At 33.8% G+C, this 23,911-nt stretch overlaps 1 protein-coding gene across 1 annotated transcript in view; it reads right to left on the bottom strand.

The window, feature by feature from the left end:
• The window catches only part of LOC107617966 (protein indeterminate-domain 4, chloroplastic), a 6,434-nt gene extending 707 nt beyond the window's left edge, over window positions 1-5,727 (bottom strand). Inside the window, exons 1-3 of the mRNA XM_016319868.2 lie at window positions 4,777-5,727; window positions 4,150-4,546; window positions 593-1,995 (exon numbers count right to left, since the gene is read on the bottom strand). Coding sequence (XP_016175354.1) covers window positions 642-1,995; window positions 4,150-4,546; window positions 4,777-4,930 — 1,905 coding nt within the window. The 5' untranslated portion in view covers window positions 4,931-5,727 and the 3' untranslated portion in view covers window positions 593-641. The remainder of the gene's footprint in view (window positions 1-592; window positions 1,996-4,149; window positions 4,547-4,776) is intronic.

Raw genomic sequence — 23,911 nt, forward strand, 5'->3', positions numbered from 1 at the left:
GAATTGGAATTGGTCCAACATCAAACATTCCCTGTAAGTACTTAACAAAATTGTCAAAATATATTTGTTTTATGTTTAATATATATGGAGAGTGCAGGGTATAATTAATATTAGAATAATAGATATAGATAATAATAGATATGTATAATATAGGTTGTATGATGTGGCAATAGCATGTTGATGATAAGAGCAGATAGTCGTTGGGTCACAGTCACACCCCACCAGTTAGGCACTACTCGTGACTCTGCCAACCCAAAATATATCCAAAAATGAAAGAAAATAAAAACCAGAAGACAAGAGAAGAAACAAAGTACTGCTCAACGTCGCTGTCCACCCCATGCAAGACAACTTGTCAGAGCACACCCTTTTCTGAACATCATTTTTATTTTACTATTTTCTCTCTTTTTCACTAACTTAACCCAAAAAGCAGAGCATCTTTGTAAATAACATGGACCAATGAAACAGTAAGCCCTACCCCACCCCCTTCCCTACTTACTTTACACACAATTACCAACGAAATCCCTTTTTAATCATGTCATAATAGTAAATATTAATTAATAATTATTACAGTTTAATCTTAACGTTGACGTACCTTTGTACTTTCTTTTACGCTGAAGCTGATGATGTTTTTTCTTTTTTGCTCACTGAAAATTCCCTCCTCCACCGCCACTACTACCGAAAGATTGCCCTGACGGCGCAGCATTACTATTCCTTTCAGCTTCCATCGAGCTCAACGTGAAGCAATGTTGTTGCTGTTGTTCTCTTCGAGAAACTCCTCCTCCACCGCCGCCTCCACCGCCGCCGCCACTGCTCATGGTTCTAACTACTTGACCAACACCGAGAAAGTCCCTAGTGAGCCCATCGGAGCCACCACCAATGCTCACTCCATGCAGCTTATGCTCCCTACTGTTTGAGCTATGATCGTATGCATGATCAAACCCAGCCATAAGCCCTACAGAAGAACCTCCACCGCTTTCGAACATGGAAGAAGAGTGTCCAGCGGAAGCTACAGTGGCAAACGAGTTCATCAGATCCTGGAGGTTACCCTGCTCGCTCCCTGACCCGAATATGCTTCCATAGTTTGCTGCAGCAGCAGCACTGCTCACCATTGTTGCCGCCCTCAGGTGATGATGATGATCATGAGGTGGTTTTGCAGCTGCGCTGGTTGTGGAAGTGGCTCCGAAGCTCTTGAGGAGTGAGGCGGTGCTGTTGCTTGTAGTTGCACCCATTTGTGCTGCTTTCTGAAGGAGTGCAGTTGCGGACATGTGAGAAATGGAACCGCTGTTGTTGTTGTTGTTGCTTGTTTCGAGGGAATTGCTGAAGAGTGATGGTGCAGTTGATGAGGTTGTTTGGTGCATTATAGCACTTCCACCTGCACCGGTGAAGAAACTGTTGTTCCCTTCATTGTTGTTGTTGTTGTTACCATGCTGATCAGAGAAAGAGTTGTTGCTGCTGTTAGTGCTGTTGCTTGAAAGGAATGGAAGGTTGAAGAGGTTACTGTTATTATTATTATTATTGTTGTTACTACTATTATTATTAGCTCCTCCTCCTCCTCCTGATGGAGAATTATTATCCATGCTGTTGTTGCTATTGTTGTTAAGATCAGATAGTTGCATGAGTCCCTGGTGGCCATGGAAGTTTTGATGATCATTCATGAAGAATGGTTGATGGTGTGAAGTTCTAAAGGATGATGGTGGTGGTGGAAGCATGTGATGGTCTAATTGACCGGTTCGACCACTAAGACGCAAGAGATCAGTGCTAGATTCTTGCATGGCGGTGGGTATCTGTTGTGGACCCACACCCACACCTACACCAACACCAACACCAACACCAACACCCATACCCATACCCACCTGAGATAAGCCAAGGGCCATGTTGTTGTTGGTGCTTCCATAAAGGTGGGTTCCAATGGCGTTGTTCAGGTTCGGTGGCTGCCTTGCACTTTCTTGAGCCAATGCATCGCAGAAAGCTCTGTGGGTGATGAAACTGTCTCTCCTGCATCATATATCACATAGATTTTTTAATGATAATGTTGTAATAAGTGGTAGCTATGATGATGTAGTGGTAGTAGTAGTAGTAGTAATTTTCATTTGTACTTACTACTATTCATTATCATCAACATCATGTACCTATCATTGCAGAATATTTTTAGCTTTTGTTTTCACTACACTACATACACTGTACCCTAATTATAATGATGATATAAATATAGCCGTACATGTTTCAGAGGTAAAATAAATATAGCGACCCAAAAAACAAATTTGAAGGCAAAACAATAATGTTTTGAGATAGTATAATTAGGAGCTGTAATTGGATTAGGTAATGAGTATAAATTTGATTTGAGTTAAAAGTAATTAAGGCGTAAATTTGCTAGACAAAATGCAATTTTTTTAAATAAAATAATTATTATTATATATATCAGCTATGGGATATATAGAATTTTGGAAGTTCATCATCATGAAAATTGATTAACAAACTATATTATATATTAAGAATTATTTCATTTATCAGCTAGTTAATAAAATGATCAGTTGCAACATTCTTAAAGCTTTCAGGTTCCGTTGATTTAATTTTCCTGAAGCATAAAATAATTCAAGATGAAAATTATTCCTCAGGAGACTTTTAATGACCTCTTTTTTCTTTAAAAGAAAATGCATAATAATGATACAGTTAACTACAGAAACGCTAAGGGGGAAAAAAAACAATGGAATTTAAGCTGTCACGGATCCGTGAAGTATTCATGAATTACTAGAAATAGGACTTTGGCTTTTCCATGTAGAAGACAGTGATAACCTTAACTCCAAAATCCCGTAAAAAACATTAGCATTGGGGAATAAAACAATAAATATCTTAATTAACCCGAGGACAAATATTTGCGTGTCTTTATGAAACGGGTTTAGTTATACATATAAGTATATCTCAACCAAAAAGAAAAAAAAAAAATTGAAGAAACGGGGTTGAAAGGAGTATATATATAGTTGGACAAAGTAATAGTGTGAAAAACTCAACAAGTGATTAAGATGGTAACTAACTTAAAACTCCCAAAAAGACATGACTAAGATAGAGACCGGTAGGTGAAGCAATTATTCCAAAAGCTTACTTAGAAGCTTAATCAATCAATTGGTTTTGCCATATTAAGAACTGTGTGTGCAATAAATGGAACAGGAGAATATATTGAATGTTTAGGAAAAAATGGATCAATCAAAAGAAACAACGATCGATAACGGAGGTTATTATATTAGCTAGTTTGTGTTGAATCTGGATTGAGGTTTGACTCCTCCTAAAGCCATCAAAATGGTCAACAAGATGAGATCAAAATTGTTCCCACTTTTTTTTTATAAAATCAACTCGCTATTATTAGGCAGTGCAGTTAAACTTGGAATCTTATATATTACATTAAAAAAGCAGTAACACAAAACAATGAAAAAATTAATTACAGTTACGTTTGTATAAAATTAATAATTTAGAATGGTTAAATAATAATTTAACTGGATATGAATTTATATCGAAATAAAACAGAGAGGAAGGGAGTGAAATTAGTTGATTAGGTCCTAACATTATCATGAAAAGGAGCACCTGCAATTCTGAACACATCTAGCCAACCCAGAAGAGAACAAAGCTTGTATAACAACACAACACAACACCCCACACTTACATTACATTACTCTCTCTCTCTCTCTATCATCTCTTCATGGCATAGCAACACGTGAATAGAGAAAAAAAAGGAGAAAAAAAAAAGAAAAAATAAGCGGTGTTTTCGAGGTAGAATGAAAAAGGTGGAGAGAGAGAGAGAGAGGAAGGAGGGGGTGCTGTTCCTCCGTGTGTATGTGTATATAAATGTGTGTGTGTTTTTATTTTTTACTGAAACCCGTATGACCATGGCAGTTTCCATAGACCATTCACGTGGGGTGGGATGTTTCCTCCATAATCGTACCAATATTTCAAAGGAAAGAAGATGACAAAGGAAACCATACGAGAGAGAAAGGCACCAAGAGAGAGGACAGAATCTTAATCAATCAAATTCAAAGGAAACCAAACTCAATACACAACGAAAGCATCTCAACCCCTTTCCTAAAAAAATAAAATTAAAAGAATCTAACAAACCCTAACCCCAAATCCAAATTAGTTGTAATTGAAAAAAATTGTTACCTGGAGAAGAGAGTTCCACAATCACATCTGTATTCTCTAGTGCCACAGGTCTTGGAATGAGCTTTCCAATCGGATTGAACAGCGTACTTCTTGGAACACTTGTCGCACTTCCACTTCTTCTCGCCATGTTTGCGAGAGTAGTGCTTCTTGATGCCAGTGAGGTCACCAAGAGCACGAGAAGGGTCATGGTGGACGCATGTGGGCTCAGGGCAGAGATAAACCTTCCTCTTAGGCTCTTTTGTAGTCTTCTGCTTAAGCTTCCAAGGCAGGTTGTGTCCTCTTCTGTGGAGCTGTAGGTTTTGCTCCCTTTGGAACCCTTTGTTGCATACCTCACATATAAACCTGTTTGTTGCCATTAGGGTCTTGGGAGATAGTGCTATCACCTCCGCATCTGGATCTGTACGTTACCCCCCAAAAATGCCAAACAACAAATTATTACAATTTATTCTATTTTTTTCTAACAATTAGGGTTCACTAAAATAAATGACAAAATAATATAATTCATATATATATATAGCTAGAGAATTGTGTTGTTGTTGGTGGGAAATGAAATGATGAAGCCATGAAGGCTTGATTTTAGAGATTGGATCTTTTTTTTTTTGGCGATAAAATTTTGAAGATACTTGCTTGGGGTTCCAGGTTGATTTCGTTTTTTCTTCTGCTGTGGTGGTGCAGATGAGGTGGTTGAAGATGATGGAGGCAAGGAATGCTGTTCCTTCATCTGGTTCTGATCTTCTCCTCTAAATCCAAACAGCGATGCTGATGAAGATGATTGCGCCATCTCTTAAGAAAGCAAGTCCTCTCTAGCTATAATAATTAACCTTCTCCAAGTATATCTATATGTATATGTATATATCTCTCTCTCTTCTGCTTCTTCAACTTCTTCAACCTTCCAAAACTGAATCAGAATTCTGGATAACCCGCATGCAATTCGGTTCCTCTCTTCAATTCACATAAATCGCACCAATTAGAGAAAAGAAAAAAGAAGCTAAAGCAGAGAAATAATATCTGAGCTGAGGCAGAAGCAGCAAAAGAAGAAGGAGAAAAAGCAAATCAGCTGCTCCATGAACACTATTACTTGATGATATATATGTGTTCTTTCTCCTCACAAGGTTGGGCTTGTGTATGTTTTAAATGAGAAGTGATGATAACTGATATTATTAGTGAGAGTTTCTTCACTGATTTGGTGTCATGCAGATACACCAACACATATACACACACGGCAAATTTTTTTTTTTTTTTTTGGCCTTCTCTTTTTCCTCTCTCTCCTTATTATTCTCTGCCTTTTTTCGCTCTTCAAAAGCTTTTCCAGATTTTGCTCACATCTCTCTTGTCATAAATTAATTTTTCTTACGAATATGAAAAAATGGAATTAATTGTAGAGAGAGAAGGTAAGGCCTAGGGGTCGGTGGACCCAATCCTTAGCCGCATAACGACATGGGATATGTGAAAGCAGCATGAAACAGCTACACCCCTCTCTCTTCCCCTCTCTCTCTCTCTCTCTCTCTTTCTATCTCTTATTTCGTATCTTCTTACTCACTCCCAGACAAAGTTTCACTCATCATCCAGCCCCACTGGACCTCACATACAATTCAAATCCAAAACTAAATTATGTAATAAAACTACTATAACCGTAAAATAATAAGCATTGGTTAATTAAGTAAATTGAACTAAGCAAATTAAATTAAATTAAGAAAGGATATGTTTGTGTATATTTTTTTTGGTGGGAAAACAAAACACCTGATGGTTGATTGGGGGAAGGGGGGCTGAATGACACTGTTTTTGTCTGAAATTCAGCAGAGGCAGAGTGTACTACTGTGTGTGTTACCGTTTTGGGTCACTGACATGGAAAGAGAAAAAAAAAATAAAAAGGTTATGATGCTTCTTTCTTCTCTCTTCTCTTATGTTGTTGTTGCATGCAATGGCATCTATGGCTATGGCTATGGATGGTTAGATATGGTTGGTCCTTGCAATTCTTGCTATGGTGAGAGTCACAATCATGAGAGAGGGCAATTTGGTAATTTACTATGGCAAAATCACAATCAGAAGACCCAAGAAAAGACCTAATCCAACCACTATAGATAAACAAATCACACAGAATTTTTTGAGAATCAGGGTGTGCTTGCTAACCTCACTGACTGTCACTTGGAGCAGAGAGACAGCTGAATTCTAAGCCGTCGATCCTGTGGAGTAGGATTAAAAAAATTAATTAAGAAACTGAATATTGAGAATCACTGTCAATTGGATCTTTGCCTAAGATATTACCATGGAATAGAATAAAGTGAAATTTGTGCTTTTCGGGAATTATGAGGTCGTCTACTGACAGGGATAGTTATTAATATTATTCTCAGCCCAGTTTTTTTCTTATATAATTGGTTTTGTGAAGACAGTTTTTATTCCATTTCTACTTCACCTTGTTGTCCTTTCTCTAATTTTAAATCCTTATTTTATTGAGGGAACCAATGGTTGCAAGGGGAAGCTGTCATTCTTTGAAAATAATGACACCTTAACCGCAAATAAGATTTTTGAGTCCCTTGTTAATTAATATGATGAGATAATTATTATAATTAATAAAAGTCTAATTTTGTGAGTCAATTCAGATTCAGAGCACACTTATATATTTTTTAGTTTTTGAAATAACAATGCGTGGTTATATATAATATAATTATTTCTAAAACGTACTTTCTTTCTAAAACATACATTCTTTCTAAAGGATTATAAAACATTGATCAGTCATCATTACTATGACTTTAGCTTTAAGCAACTCTTCTTAACTACCATAGAGTAGTAGAGTACGTAGCTCTCCGTCTTCAAGTTAACCACTGTAAAGTAATATTTGAATTTATTTGAAGAAATTTCGTTAATATGTAAGGACACATTTTAATAGTATGATAATATAAATTTTTTATTTTTTTATATTTAATATATTAAAAATTAAAAATTATTTTTTAAATAAATTTGAGTAAAATATTTTTTTATAATAATAATAATAATAATAATAATGATAATGATAATGATAATGATAATTTGCATTTGAATTTTGATCAAGAAAATTTAAAACAAGCTTTCTATTAAAATGCTCTTTTTAACAAACTAGAGTATTAAAAGCAGTATTTATCAATACATAATAGAGGTTTCTTCGTCATTTTATTGACTTGACGATTTTAATTTTTGTTATCTTTATTTTTAATGGATTTAATTTAATGCAGTGGCGGCATATTCTCTTATTTTATTTAATGGATTTAACTTAATAGAAAATTTGAACCAGATTTAAAATAATAATGAACTTAGCATACTTTAAAAAACTTATTAACTTATAACCGTAAAGATGTAATAATAAATACTTGTAGTGGATAAATCTCTTGTAAAACATATTGATCCAAAAGAAAAAAAAATATATAGAAAGATATGACGAAGCAACAACATAGCCTTATATACGAATTAATAAGAAATCTTATTATCAAACAAATTAACAAGTAATATTTATTAACATAACTTTATGTACGAATCTTTAAATAGACTTCACTACCGCAATAAATTAATTTTTGAGGGTTAAAAATTTTTGTGAAAAATAAAAAAAATAACCAATAATATTTATTATTAAGTTGACTTTAATTATCAATTCTAACCTCTAATTTTTAACCCATACAAAATTAAATTAGGAATTAATGTAAATTTATCTTATAATATTTATTATTAAGTTGACTTTAATTATCGAATTCTAATTTTGACCTCTAATTTTCAACCCATACAGAATTAAATTAGGAATTAATGTAACTATGTAAGTTTATCTTAATTTCTATTTTTATCTAAAAACAAAAAAAAATATATAAAGCAAAAAAAGAAAGAGAAAAAGAATTAAACCATATATATCATTTTGTTTTATTTTGAAGGGAAAAAAATGATTTCCAAAACAGTCAACCTATGAAAAGCCATATAAACAGGCCAACAAAAGTTCTAGTTAGCCACCTTTTCTAGACTTTTACTGCAAAACCCATATGAATTTGGTGAAGTTATAGCAGTGTGCTGCTGGCTATCAATCTCAAATCAAAACAAGATGTATTTAAAAATCATTTTGAAGTTGAATGAGAAAGAATCCCAAACAAACCATTAATCGTTTTTCTATTTATGAAGTCCCCATCACCGTTTCCCTTTGTTGGTTTCTATCCTGTTGCCATTCTTCTAGACAAAGTTCCAAAGCGCAAGAAACCAAGTGAAAATACTTTAAAGAATTATGGGTGTGTAATATAAAAAGATAAGAGCCTGCATCCGTAACTATACTGCTACATTGTTTACTCTCAAAAACTCTAAAATATTCAAGCCATGGAATACCAAAACAGTCAAATAGGATTAACTAATCTTAGTTTCTTAATCATATAACCTGCTCTATATCATATAAAAACATATATTTAAACTCAAACAGTAAAGGTTTCAATTTATTGGCAAATAAATATATATGAAAAACTATATCATATACACAAAAAAAATTAGGTAAAGTATTATTTTAGTTTTTAACGTTTGAGATGAATCTTAATTTGATCTTTAATGTTTTAAACGTTTTATTTCAGTTCTAAAACTTTCAAACATCTTATTTCAATCTCAAACAAATTTTAAACGAGTTTAATATTATTTTTTTTTTACCAAAGATAGAAGACTCGAACCCGCAATCTCTTAATTGAGTATGGGGAGACTATGTCATTTGAGCTATAACTCATTGACAACGAGTTTAATATTGTTCTACCATTAAATTTGACACAAATAATTCGCATATTGATAAGTCAATAGCATTCGATTTCAATATATAAATAAAATTGATTCACTAATGATCACTCATGTAAAAGTTTTTCCTTTAATTTTAAAGTGCTAATGGTTGATTGTTAGAATTTAGAGTTTTGTACAAAAAGAAAAGTGTAAAAAAAAAAGTTATAAAAAAATTTTGATTATATTTTTGAACACATAAAAAAAATATAACTTAACTAGTAACATTATATATTAATGTCCATGTCTCTCGTTCTATTAACTATTAATATCAAAATTACTAGTAAAATCACACTAAACCTGATTGAAACATTTTAAAATAAAAATTAAACATTTGATACATTAAGGACTAAATAAAAATTTGACCAAAATATTGAGGATTAAAATAGTATTTTATCCAAAGCAATAATAATGAAGAAAAAAAATATACACATATATAATTAAATGTAATAATTATGTGTATGAATTGAAGTTTATTAATAATAAAAAAGAAATAGACAAAGACTCAGGTGAGATGAGAGTAGTGCATTAGAATTGTAGTAGTGACAAGTCATAGAGTTGAAGGTGGGAGCCTGCTACACGAAGATAGAAGAGGGTCTCCTCCAAAAGAGGGACACGCACTCCCCAGTATAGCGGCGGCGTTTTCTTATAACAGAAGTTAGCATTGTCTTTTCTCATGGTTTCTACTCTGTCCTCTTCTTACTAACTACGATCCAAACTTGTTCATCACGTACCCAGTCAGGTATATTGAAATTGGTCAAATACCTTTTTGGTTATTTCTGGTCAAAATGTTATGTAGGAGAGATACATATATACAGCAAGGAAGCAAGGATCGATCAATATCTGTACTACGTGGAAAACTAATGCATGGAAACATGAAAAACAGGACTTCTTAACTTTTACTAGAAAATCATTTGAAAACAGAAACTTTAAGATAAAAAAAATTTATAAATGGAAATAATTTTTTGAGACTTCTGATAAGTAAAAACTTATTACTTTTGAATTGTAATGATTTTACTAAATTAACTTTAATAACTGTCAAATATTAAATCATGTAACAAATTATTATATACTTATTTTTGGAATTATATTACTCAAAAATAATTTTTTGGTAATTCTAAACAAACATAAATTGATTGTCATATAATCGATTATTTTAAAATATAGCTATTCAAGTAGAAATTATTGAAATAAGGTCAATTTTAAAACGTTCTCAAAAACATCGTTAGTAAAAATTAGATATTTAATAGAGTAAAGTATCGTTTTTGTCTCCAACGTTTGGGGTAAGTCCCAAAGTTGTCCCTAACGTTTCGATCGTCCTATTTAAGTCCCTAAAGTTTCAAAACTGACTCAATGTTGTCCTGCCGTTAGGGATCCGTTAACAGAATTGACGGCAGGACAAAATTGAGACGATTTTAAAACGTTAGGGACTTAAATAGGACGAAAACGTTGGGGACAAAAATGATACATAGAAATAAATTTTAATTTTATCATTTAATAATATCAATTTTTTACTATACATAGTATTCAATTATTTTTTAATCACAGCTAAGTAAATTACATTTAACCATATTACTTTCATTTTAAATAAATTAATTTTTTTATAATTTTACTCTTAAAGATTTTTAGTTATCATGAAATATTTGTAGAATGACTAGTATATAAACTTTCAGAAAAGAAAAAAAATAATATATATATATATATATATACAATAAAATATAAATTATACCTTTTGTCTCTAATGTATCAAAATTTTTTAAATTATAAAAAATAAATTTATTTAAAATGGAAGTAATGTGATTAAGTGTAATTTATTTAGATGTAATTAAAAAATAATTGAATACTATGTACAGTAAAAAATTAATATTATTGAAAGATAAAATTAAATTAAAATTTATTTTTATGTATCGTTTTTGTCCCTAACGTTTTCGTCCTATTTAAGTCCCTAACGTTTTAAAATCGTATCAATTTTGTCCCGCCGTCAATTCTGTTAACGGATCCCTGACGGCAGGACAACATTGAGTCAATTTTGAAACATTAGAGACTTAAATAGGACGATTGAAACGTTAGGGACAACTTTGGGACTTACCCCAAACGTTGGGGACAAAAACAATACTTTACTCTATTTAATAAATAAATTATCATATTTATATATATGTACTGTGTAGAGTACTATCTATTATCTTTTAAGAATTTAATATGCACTTTCCTAGCAATTGTAATTTACTAATAAAATTATGTATACATTCCATACATACTCATTTGTTTGATTAGGTAACTTCAACAACAAAAAAAACTTAGAAGCAGGGACGGATCCACCTATATAAGGGTGGGAATAAAATTTTATGCAATATATTAAAAAATTGATTAATATATTTTAAATTTTAGATATGTAAATATATTATTTTTTTGCCACATTACTAAAATTTTCTAAATCCATCACTGTTGAGTTAAAAAATTAACTAAATTAATTAATGATGATAAATATTATTTTTGGACAAAATAAATAATTAGTGTTGAGTATTAATTATTGTATGGTGCTAATTATTTAGTAAATAATGCAAGCCAAAACTTAGTTTACCAGCCAAATTGGAATGAAAATAAAAACATCAAGGCTAATGGGCTAGCTAATCAAGTGGAACCCAAGAGAAACAAAGCCAAGGAACCAACGAGATTAATTTAAGAAGAACCCAATCCAAGCCTGAGTTGATTTCAAATCTCTCCATCTTGCTTCCAAAGCAACGTTCCTTTTTTCTCTGTCTCAGTCAAATCACTGAACTCAGAAAAAGTAAGAAAGAGAGCTTAGTCCCTAAGCTAGTCATAAAAGAAGAAGGAAAGAGAAGGTTAAGCAAAGAGGGGTAAGATCTAATCAACCATTTCAAACCATATCAAGAAAAGATCAGAAGGTTAAAGGTAAACCATTTCCTCATACATGCAACACACTTTCTTTTCTTCATCCTCAACTCTTTACCACTCCGTTTTGAGCTATAGGGAAAAGAGAATTTTTGTTCTTCACTGCTGTGTTTCTACGGTCACAAGTGATTCTTGGGGACCAAGTAGCTTCTCAATGGCTCAGATTTGGTTGACCATTGGAAGACTCTTGTGGTTGCTGCTTTATGGCTTTCGGTCAAGATAGAGAACGAAGTCAGAAGCAAAGTTTCTATTTTGAAGAATACTGAGAAAAAAGTGATCGGCTGGGTTGGTGAAGCTCAGTGCTCAAGGAGTTGACCTAGGAAGATGAACCCAGCAATATGCAAGGAGATAAAAGAAGCTTGCTGCTCATTCTGAAGGTAAGGAGAGATAACCCAGTGCAATTGAGGCTTTGTTCTGTGAAGAACCTCTCTGAAGAAGTTCATCTACTTGGACAGTGCTTTCTTTCAAAGAAGCATTCCGCCAAAAATGAAGAACTGAATCAGAGACATGCAAATCTGGTTTATCACATAGCAAAAAGGCTGTTGAAGAGTCAATCTCCTTCATGTTTTACAGATTGTATTTTACTTTTCAATGTTTATCTTTCTATAATTTCTTGAGTTAAAAGGCATATTGAGAGAGATAAAGAAAAAGTCATGAGTGGAAAAAGGCTGAGTGATACACTTGAGAGAAAAGCTTAGAGTTATTTTCAGATTTTTTTAGGTATGTTCATGTCTTATATCTTGTACCTGTAAGGTATCCCTTTCTTAGTTGGGTTAGCACTAAGAGTGAATAGTTAGGTATTAGCATAGCCAATGTCAAGTTAGGTTAGAACTTGAGTGTGAAAGGATTGTGTCAATCCTGTGGAATTGGTGTATGTAATACTGTTAACTATAGTAGAAATTCCTCCATTGTTGTGGAGGAGACTGGACGTAGGTTGCATAGCACAAGGCAACCGAACCAGGATATATGCTGGTGTTAGCTTTTTTCTTCTCTGCACTGTTCTATTTTCTGATATTCATGAGACAAAAATAAATTGTCTCATAAATTTTCGCTGCTGAGTTCAAATAGAATCAGAATTCAAATATTGTTTTAAAGGGTCAGTTCAGTAACTTAAAAGAAAGGCATAGATTGAACCCCTCTTCTCTAAGCCTACCACAACCTTCAATTGGTATCAAGAGCTAAGGTCTCAAGAATCAAGCTTAACCGCTTGGAGCAAAGATCCAATGGCGAACAACTTGGGCACAACCATAGTTGCCTACACCTTCACTGAAGGCCAGTCAAACAACTGGCCACCTTTCTTCAACGGGAAGAACTATGCCTACTGGAAAGAAAGGATAAGGATCTTCATCCAATTCATTGACTACAACATATGGAAGATTGTTGTGAGCGGTCCCAAGATCCCAACAAAAACAAGTGTTGATGGAGTGGTGACTCCAAAAGAAGAAGCTGAATGGAATGAAGATGATAAGAAGAAGATGGAGCTGAATGCTAAAGCAATCAACCTTCTTCACTGTGCTATCAGCTTTAAAGAGTACCGGAAGGTGTCTAGATGCAAGACAGCCAAAGAAATCTGGGAAAAACTCCAGGTTACACACGAAGGCACTAAACAAGTCAAAGAAATGAGGATCGATATGCTGCGAAAAGAGTATGAGATGTTCAATATGAAGGATGGAGAAAGCATTGATGAAGCGTTTGAGAGATCCTCAATCATAATCAATAACCTTGATGCTATGGGTACAAACTACTCAAAACAAACCCTAGTGAGAAAACTCCTTAGAAGCCTCACAAAAGAATGGAAAACCACTGCTACTGTCCTAACCAAGAGCAATAACCTAAGCCCCATAACCTATGATGAGCTGAGAGAAAAACTCCTTGCCTATGAAACCACACATACAAACCCAGACTCAAAGAAAAAAGGAATAGCCCTCAAGTCAAAAATAGAAACAAAAGAGAGTGAGTCTAGTGATGGCATTTCAGAAGATGAGTTTTTGTTTTTTGCTAGGAGATTTAAAAGGATGATGAAGAACAAGGTCAAATACAAGGGTTCAAGCTCAAAGGATCACAAGATGGACTTGAGCAAAGTGACGTATCATCATTGCAAGGAGGCTGGATACTTCAAACTGAACTGTCCAAAGCTCAAAAAGGAGGACAAAGGAAAGAAGGAAAGGAAGAGAGTACTCATGGCAGTTTGGGAGGATCTCGAGAATGACTCCAATGAGGAAGAAGAGTCTGAAGGTGAAGACAAAGACTGTTTCACGGCTAGAAACAAAAATTTTGATGAGGTAAATTACTTTGATTTGTCTATGAATGATCTACATGCTATTATTGATGATCTCACCTTAAACACCTCAAAATTGCTTGACAAGTACAATGAGTGCAGATCTGAAAGAGATGTGTTAAGAGTTGAAAATGATTTTTTAAAAGAAAATGTGAAGAAAACTGAATGTGCTTTAGACATCATTGAAGAAAACAGATTTCTAAAATCTGAACTTGAAAAATTAAAAGGAAAGCACATTGTGGATCCTTCTCATGAGTTAATTGCTGAAAATGAAAGATTAAATGATATGATTAAAAGACTGAATGGTGACTTAGCAAAATTTGCTCAAAGTTCCAGTAACTTGGACAAATTACTTGCAAGTCAAAAACCATTATTTAAAAAATCTGGTTTAGGCTACATAGCCAAAGAAGATGCAGTTTTCAATGATTCCTCTATAAAATTTATGGCTTCCTCAACAAATACTAAATCCACACAAATCAAATCTGGTATTGGATATATTTCAACATTTGAAGAAAAATTTGATGAAGTATACACTAGTGAAACTGAGCCTTCACCAAGAACCGAACCTAGTTCAAATAGGCCAGGTTTGGATACATTTCGAAAAATGAAGTCGCTTTCAAGAAACCACTCTTTTACAACAAAACCTCATTTTTTAAAAACCCAAAAGTTTTCAAAAATTCGGGTGAAAATGCTTTTACAAAGAGGAATAATTATAACAAAAATCAATTTGTCAAAAGAAATGCACCTCTTCCAAAAACCAGAAAATTTCAATCATTTAATCATTTCCAGCATGGTAGCTCATCTAAATTTCAGCAACATGCATCAGAAAATCATTGTTTTAATTGCAAAAAATTTGGTCAGTCATATGCACAATGTTTCATTGAAAAGAGAGTTATGGGAAACCAAATTTATAATGTTGTGTGTGATTTCAATACTCTTGGACAACCAAGATGGATTAACTTCAAAGGATCCAAATTAATTTGGATACCTAAGCCTACTTGAAACTCTTCATGCAGATTTGCCTAGCATCCAAGAACAAAAAGGATATGTGGTACATGGATAGTGGATGTTCAAGGCACATGACTGGAAGGTCAACTTATTTCATCAAACTAAACAAGTATGATGGAGGTTTTGTGACCTTTGGAGATGATGGTAAAGGTAAAATTATTGCTGTTGGAAAAGTATGTAATGAACAATCTACTTTCATTGATGATGTACTTTTGGTATGTGGTTTGAAGTACAATCTTTTGAGTATAAGTCAGCTGTGTGATTTAGGATATTTAGTGACTTTCAAAAGACTTGAATGCTGTGTTGTTAATGAGAAGACAACTGACGTGATTTTTGTTGCCAAGCGCTTTAATAATATGTATGGACTTACTCTTGATGAACTAAAGGATCAAAATGTAGCTTGTCTTTATTCTAAAGAATCTGAAAAGTGGTTATGGCACAAAAGATTGGGCCATGCAAGTATGTTTCAAATAAACAAACTTGTAAAGAAAGAATTAGTAAGAGGTCTTCCTTTGATAAAGTTTGACAAAGACATCACTTGTGATGCTTGCCAAATGGGAAAACAAACAAAAAGTTCTTTTAAACCAAAGGAAGACATCTCTACTAAAAGACCACTTGAGTTGCTACACATTGATTTATTTAGTCCAACAAGAACTCAAAGCCTAGGTGGTAAACATTATGGTTTAGTAATTGTGGATGACTATACTAGGTTTTGTTGGGTTTTATTTCTTGCACACAAAAATGAAGTATTTTCGGCTTTTGAACCTTTTTGCAAGAAAATTCAAAATGAAAAGGATTTAAAGATTTCTTTTATAAGAAGTGATCATGGAACTGAATTTGAAAACAATTTATTTGAATCTTTTTGTGAGGAATTTGGAATATCACAACTTCTCTTGTCCAAGGACAACACAACAAAATGGTGTGGTGGAAAGAAGAAATAGAAGCATACAAGAAATGACAAGAGCTATACTTTGTGAGAGTAATGTTCCAAAATTTCTTTGGGCTGAAGCAGTCAACGCAGCTTTCCATATTTTGAATAGAACAATCATAAGAAAATTTTTTATGAAAACCCCTTATGAACTTTGGAAAGGCTACCCACCAAACTTAGATTACTTGCACATCTTTGGATGCAAATATTTTGTTTTAAATAACAAGGATAATTTGGGAAAATTTGATCCAAAGGCATATGAGTATTTGTTTGTAGGATACTCCACAACTAGTAAAGCATATAGGGTTTATCATCAAGATGCTACGATTATTGAGGAGTCCATACATGTTAAATTTTGTGATACTAACTTGGTGCAAAGTATTTTGGAAGATTGTGATGCAGGGAATCAAGCTCAAAAGGATGACGAAACTGTACAAAATCATGAAAATAGAAATTCTGTTCAAGCTGAACCAGAAACTGCAGTTGCTAAAAATTCAAGAGACAATTTCATTTTATCTCATGAATCTGAAGAAAACCCTGAAGCCAGCAGCACCCAGAATCTCTTGGTATCTGAATCTGCCTCCAGGTCCACCAGATCTCGTGAATGGAGATTCTTGAATAATTATCCTGAGAAATTTGTTATTGGGGATATTTGTCATGGGGTTAGAACTCGGTCTTCCACAAGAAAGACAAATGAAGGAATAAACATTGCCCTTCTCTCTCAAATGGAGCCTCAAAACGTCAAGAAAGCCCTTGGTGACCCTTCTTGGGTAAAGGCAATGGAGGATGAGCTCCAAGAGTTTGAGAAAAATCAAGTTTGGACTTTGGTTCCAAGGCCAAGTCGAAAGAAAGTGACCGGTACCAAGTGGATATTTTGAAACAAGTTAGGAGAAGATGGCAGCATTGCAAGAAACAAAGCAAGACTAGTGGCACAAGGATATGACCAAGAAGAAGTAATAGACTTTGATGAATCCTTTGCCCCTGTTGCCCGAATGGAGGCCATAAGACTTCTCTTAGCTTATGCTGCATTTTGTGGTTTTAAATTATATCAAATGGATGTGAAATGTGCATTCTTGAATGGTGTGATAGATAGAGAAGTGTATGTGGAGCAGCTACCTGATTTTGAAAATAAAGAGCATTCTAACCATGTTTTCAAATTATCTAAAGCTCTCTATGGTTTAAGACAAGCTCCTAGAGCTTGGTATGAGAGACTTAGCTCTTTCCTTTTGAAAAATGGTTTTTAAAGAGGCACCACAGACACAACTCTATTTATCAAGAACTCTAATGATTCCTTTATTCTAGTCCAAATATATATTGATGACATTATTTTTGAATCAGCCAATGAGTCCCTTTGTTCTGAATTTGGAAAACTCATGACAAGTGAATTTGACATGAGTATGATGGGTGAACTTAATTTTTTTTCTTGGGCTACAAATTAAACAAACTGAAAAAGGTATTTTCATTCATCAAGAGAAGTATGCCAAGAAATTAGTTAAGAAATTTGGTATGGAAAATGCCAAACCTATGGAAACTCCCATGCACCCTAATTCAAAATTAGATAAGGAAGAAACTGAGAAAGATGTTGATGAGACTAGGTATAGAGGAATGATTGGTTCTCTTATGTACTTAACTTCCTCTAGACCTGATATTGTGCAAAGTGTTGGATTGTGTTCAAGGTTCCAATCCAAACCAAAAGAGTCACATCTGTATGCAGTTAAGAGAATCATTAGATATGTTCATGGCACATCCAATTTCGGTCTTTGGTATCCTAAGATTGATGATTTTTCTGCAGTTGGTTATTGTGATGCAGATTTTGCCGGTGATAGAGTTGATAGAAGGAGCACTTCAGGCTTATGTTGCTTCCTTGGGAAGTCCTTGAATGTTTGGTCAAGTAAGAAGCAGCCAACAGTGGTTTTATCCACTGCAGATGCTGAGTATATAGCTGCTTCTTCTTGTTGTTCTCAGTTGTTATGGTTAAAGACACAGCTTGCTAATTACAAGTTAAATACTGAAAATATTCCCTTACTGTGTGATAATATGAGTGCCATTAATATTTTTAAAAATCTAGTTTTGCACTCTAGGACTAAACATATTGAAGTGAAATTTCACTCAATAAGAGAACATGTTCAAAAAGGAGATATTAGCATTCAATTTGTTAAATCGGAGGAGCAATTAGCAGATATTTTCACAAAACCACTTGCTGAGGACAGATTCTGTATGCTTAGGACTAGCCTAGGAATTCTGGGCTATGATTCATTGTTTATAAATTGCTGATGTATTTGTTGGAGTTTTTGTCTCATAAACAGGCATGAGACAATTCTGGGCATGTGAAGAACTTTCCCTTCAATCAGCGTGTTCTGGGCTTGTTGCAAGTGAAAGTTGATCTGGGCCAACCTCAAAAATCAGATCATGGGTGGTCCTACATGTTTCCTTAATTCAAACCACCTCTGGGCCTAATATGAATGTTACATATTGTTTTATTTGTTTTTTGTAAGCTTGTATGATTCATAATGTTTGTCTAAAAAGGCTTTTAGGTTGATTTAATTTTTTTATTTTTTAAAAAAGGATTTTTAAAATTTAAAATTAATTTCCTGTTTTATTTTAAAATCAAATAAAATATTTCTTGGTGAGGTCATGTCTTTTCACGTCATATCACAAGGTGATGCAGTTGCATGGTTTAAGAAATTTTCTTTTGGGTACGGTTACCAACAATCTTTTTCTTCCCTCCATAACTCCTTCTCAAACCCTTCGGTTTCCTCCACTACCTCCATTACTCCTTTTTTCTTAAACTAGAAACCTCCAAATGAGGAAGAAAACCATCATGCAAAAACTTCCTAGAGAGAAGATACACAAGCTTCCTGCAAAGTCTAAACCCTCAACACGCTCTCAGGACAGAACCTTCACTCCATTTCCATCTCCTCCTACCTCGCCTCCTAGAACCGATCCCATGGCTCGCACCAAGAACCCTTCAAGGTTCCCTTCTTCGGCCAAGTCGACGCCAAACCCTCAACCTCCGAAGGAACCTCCATCAAAACTAGGGTCATCGAAGCCTAGTACTTCGAAAGGAAAACGGCCAGCCGCGAATGAACCTGCCTCCGAGCCAACACAACCTAGGTCAAAGTCTGTTCCCTTGTGTTCACAGAGAGGTAATCCTCGTATACCTCTTAAAACAGTTAGAGAACCAGATATTGGCCCTTTTGATCACAAATCTCATTTTTTGACCTCTCATTCGAACTTTAATCCTTATAGATTTAAATCTGCCATGAATAATGACTTTTTTGAAGGAGTAGTTAAGTACCGTACTCTGTGTCCATCTTTTCTCGCTGACTTACCAACTTTGAAAAGAAAAGGTTTTCCTTTTGTTGAAAATCTAGAATTTTTAGATTGGAATCATCTCTTTAAAATCCAAAAGCCTGTTTATCCTCTGTTGGTTCAAGAGTTTTATGCAAATCTGACATATCATGAAGGGACTGTTCATTCTTATGTAAAAGGCCGAGACATTATCTTGAACAATGAAACAATCAGTGATGCATTGAAGTATACGGATGTTGGGCCCTGTGCTTACACTTCAATTAAGTGGGATGAAGGTGTTGGAATTTCTTACAATGATGCATTGGCTCACATTTGTGAACATGTTTCTTTAATTGATGGCATTACACCCACTCACAAAGCCCTAGGATATGAACGTGCTCAGTTGCATCGAATGGTCAACCACATCATTCTCCCTCAAAGTGGTTCATATCAAAGGGCAGATTTTAATAATCTTGATTTGCAAATGTTTGCAAATGTTGTGAACGGTTGTGAATGAGGTTGAAAACTTGCTTTATGATATGTTGCTGTCTTGACCCTGACCCTGATGTGTTAATGCTCTGTTTTGGCTATTAAAATCATCACTGGTTGCTGCATCTTTGGTTAGTATATAGTATCTGTTTGGTTCCAAATAAGCATATGTAAACAAGAAAGAAGAGAAGAGCATAAATCCAGGGAGAGCCAATCTTGAAAAGGAAAAAGGGAGCAACATAAAAGCAAATGACAAAAATCAAAGGGAGTTTCTAAACCTTACTCAAATTCATTTCCTTTTGATCATTGTTTAAATTATGTTTGTCATCAAGGGGGAGATTGTTGAGTTAAGAAATTAACTAAATTAATTAATGATGACAAACATTTTTTTTGGACAAAATAAATAATTAGTGTTGAGTATTAATTATTGTATGGTGCTAATTATTTAGTAAATAATGCAGGCCAAAACTTAGTTACCAGCTAAATTGGAATGAAAATAAAAACATCAAGGCTAATGGACTAGCTAATCAAGTGGAGCCCAAAAGAAACAAAGCCAAGGAACCAACGGGCTGAACTTAAGAAGAATCCAATCCAAGCCCGAGTTGATTCAAATCTCTCCATCTTGCTTCCAAAGCAACGTTCCTTTCTTCTCTGTCTCAGTCAAATCACTGAACTCAGAAAAAATAAGAAAGAGAGCTTAGTCCCTAAGCTAGTCATAAAAGAAGAAGGAAAGAGAAGGTTAAGCAAAGAGGGGTAAGGTCTAATCAACCATTTCAAACCATATCAAGAAAAGATCAGAAGGTTAAAGGTAAACCATTTCCTCATACATGCAACACACTTTCTTTTCTTCATCCTCAACTCTCTGCCACTTCGTTTTGAGCTATATGGAAAAGAGGATTTTTGTTCTTCACTGCTGTGTATCTACGGTCACAAGTGATTCTTGGGGACCAAGTAGCTTTTCAATGGCTCAGATTCGGTTGACCATTGGAAGACTCTTGTGATTGCTGCTTTATGGCTTTCGGTCAAGATAGAGAAGTCAGAAGCAAAGTTTCTATTTTGAAGAATACTGAGAAAAAAGTGATCGGCTGGGTTGGTGAAGCTCAGTGCTCAAGGAGTTGACCTAGGAAGATGAACCTAGCAACATGCAAGGAGATAAAAGAAGCTTGCTGCTCATTTTGAAGGTAAGGAGAGATAACCCAGTGCAATTGAGGTTTTGTTCTGTGAAGAAACTCTCTGAAGAAGTTCATCTACTTGGACAGTGCTTTCTTTCAAAGAAGCATTCTGCCAAAAATAAAGAACTGAATCAGAGACATGCAAATCTGGTTTATCACATAGCAAAAAGGCTGTTGAAGAGTCAATCTCTTTCATGTTTTATAAATTGTATTTTACTTTTCAATGTTTATCTTTCTGTAATTTCTTGAGTGAAAAGGCATATTGAGAGAGATAAAGAAAAAGCCATGAGTGGAAAAAGGTTGAGTGATACACTTGAGAGAAAAGCCTAGAGTTATTTTCAGATTTCTTTAGGTATGTTCATGTCTTGAATCTTGTACCTGTAAGGTATCTCTTTCTTAGTTGGGTTAGCACTAAGAGTGAATAGTTAGGTATTAGCATAGCCAATGTCAAGTTAGGTTAGAACTTGAGTGTGAAAGGATTGTGTCAATCCTGTAGAATTGGTGTATGTAATACTGTTAACTATAGTGGAAATTCATCCATTGCTGTGGAGGAGACTGGACGTAGGTTGCATAGCACAAGGTAACCGAACCAGGATATATGCTGGTGTTAGCTTTTCTCTTCTCTACACTGTTCTGTTTTCTGATATTCATGAGACAAAAATAAATTGTCTCATAAATTTTCGCTGCTGAGTTCAAACAGAATCAGAATTCAAATATTGTTTTAAAGGGCTAGTTCAGTAACTTAAAAGAAAGGCATAGATTCAACCCCCTTCTCTAAGTCTATCACAACTTTCAGTCACTACTTAGAAGACAAAAGAAGGAAAACAAACAGGAACAAAGTAAAAAAGAAAAAAGAAAACTAAGTAGAAGCGTCTTTTTTCAAAGCATGAGGCAATTTAAGGGAATGGATCCTCTCTTTTTTTTAACAATTGAGGGAGTAAAGTGTGATCTCTCACCATTAGTTTCATAAGTGGGACCAAGAATAAATATGAGAGAGAGAGCAATGGAGGGTTAAAGATCACACTTTACACTCAATTTTTTTTAACAATCGAGAGGATCCATTCCCGGCAATTTAACTACTATTATTTTTTTTCTTTTTTTGGTTTTTATAGTATTCTCTAACCCCACGTATTAAAGACTAATTTCTTATGAATCTAAATTCTTTTTAAGATTTTTTATTGGCTTATGAGTTGCTACATACATAGTTATTAAAATCAGATCGAATTAGTCGGTTCGACTAGAAAATCGGTGAACCGAATCTTATACCGGTCCAATCCGATGTTTAGACCATACAAGATAAAGAACTGGAACGAACCAATCAAATTCAGAATGAACCGATAAAAATTGGTCAAATTTAGTGAAGACTGATCCGACCGAACCGCTTGGAATTTAAATTTTTTTGAAAATATTTGAGATAGGGTTCGAACACTTGTTCTCAATAAGAGAAATGTCCTTCATCAAATATAGATACAAATTATAATACATATAAATATCTTTCATCAAATAGTTTACTTTTATTTAATAAATTTTAATTTTAATTATAAACTCATTCATTCTTAAATTAATTATATTTTTATTTAACAATAATTATAAACTCACTTATTTTTTCTTTTCATAATTATATAATATCTATCAATATTATTTTTTAATAAATACTTGTAGTATATAATAGTATAATAGATATAAACTAATTAATAAATTATTGAAATTTAAAAATAATAGACCAGTGACTTATCGATTGAACCAGTGATCCAGTAACTTGACCGATTTAATCACCGGTTTAATTCTCATAACTATGACTACATAACGTTTGTTTTTTTTAAAAAAATATATTTCGTATCCTTTCGTTTTTCCTCTTTTTTTAACACTATCAATTCAATGCTGAGCCCTGTGTCACGGTAAATTTTAGAAGGTTAGATTTAACAATGTTTGTATAGTTTTCTAGAGTGTTTGAGAATACTCTAGATGGTTCCGGAACGTTCTAGAATGTCTTAGAAGGTTTCGGAATACCCTAGAAGGTTCTAGAAGACTCTGGAAGGTCATAGAGTATTCTAGAAGAGTATAGATGTATATAGAAGGATAAAGAGTGGTATGGAATAATCTAAAAACATTTAGAGAGTTGTGGTAGGATAGATATTTGTAAAGAAGGTTCTGGATGATTAATCTGGACCGTTGATTAGATTTAATCCTAACCATCCATTGAGGAGGTGGATGGCTATAAATAGGGGTAAGAGTTAGAGTTTGGGTGTGTGAATCATTTGTAAACACACTTGAGCAATAAAGTGTTCTTCCACCAAAGCTTCCTTTCTCTTGTGTTCTCTTGTATTCTTAGCTTTCTTGCTAAGTATTGAGGGTTAGGCTGACTTGGTCTTATCTCAAGAGGTTGAGTAAGTCCGAGTGCCGACACGGTAGCGTTGGAGTGTGTCCAAGGCCGTGACACCTGGCCTATACATGCTTATTAATATTTTATAACCAAGAAAAACCCCGCTATACAAAACAAATTAACGTCCAATCAAATTAGTAACACTAGTAGATTAATAAACACCAATGTAATTATGATTAAATTTTATTTTTTTATTAATGTTACAATTTAAAAATAAACAATAACAAGACAATAGAACATTAATTTATTGAATTTTTGGTGAAATATTTTAATCAGTAGTTAGTTCTAGGTTTATCATGTGTATGGTAAACATTAACCGGATATGTTTACCGTATTTTTTTAAAAGAGAAGAATAGTTAACATAGGAAAAAGAACATTCACGGAACCATCAACAAAATGAAAATCTACATTATATTTGTAATGAATATTTTTTAAAAAAAGCGTGATCAACGTTCTTTAGCCGTGACAGTCGAACCAACAAAAATTTATAAGTTCCGATGTTAATTTAAATAATTCCGAAATGCTCAGTAAAGTCATCAATA

Source organism: Arachis ipaensis, chromosome B09 (genome assembly GCF_000816755.2).
Source record: "Arachis ipaensis cultivar K30076 chromosome B09, Araip1.1, whole genome shotgun sequence".
In the NCBI taxonomy this organism is placed as follows: Eukaryota; Viridiplantae; Streptophyta; class Magnoliopsida; order Fabales; family Fabaceae; genus Arachis; species Arachis ipaensis.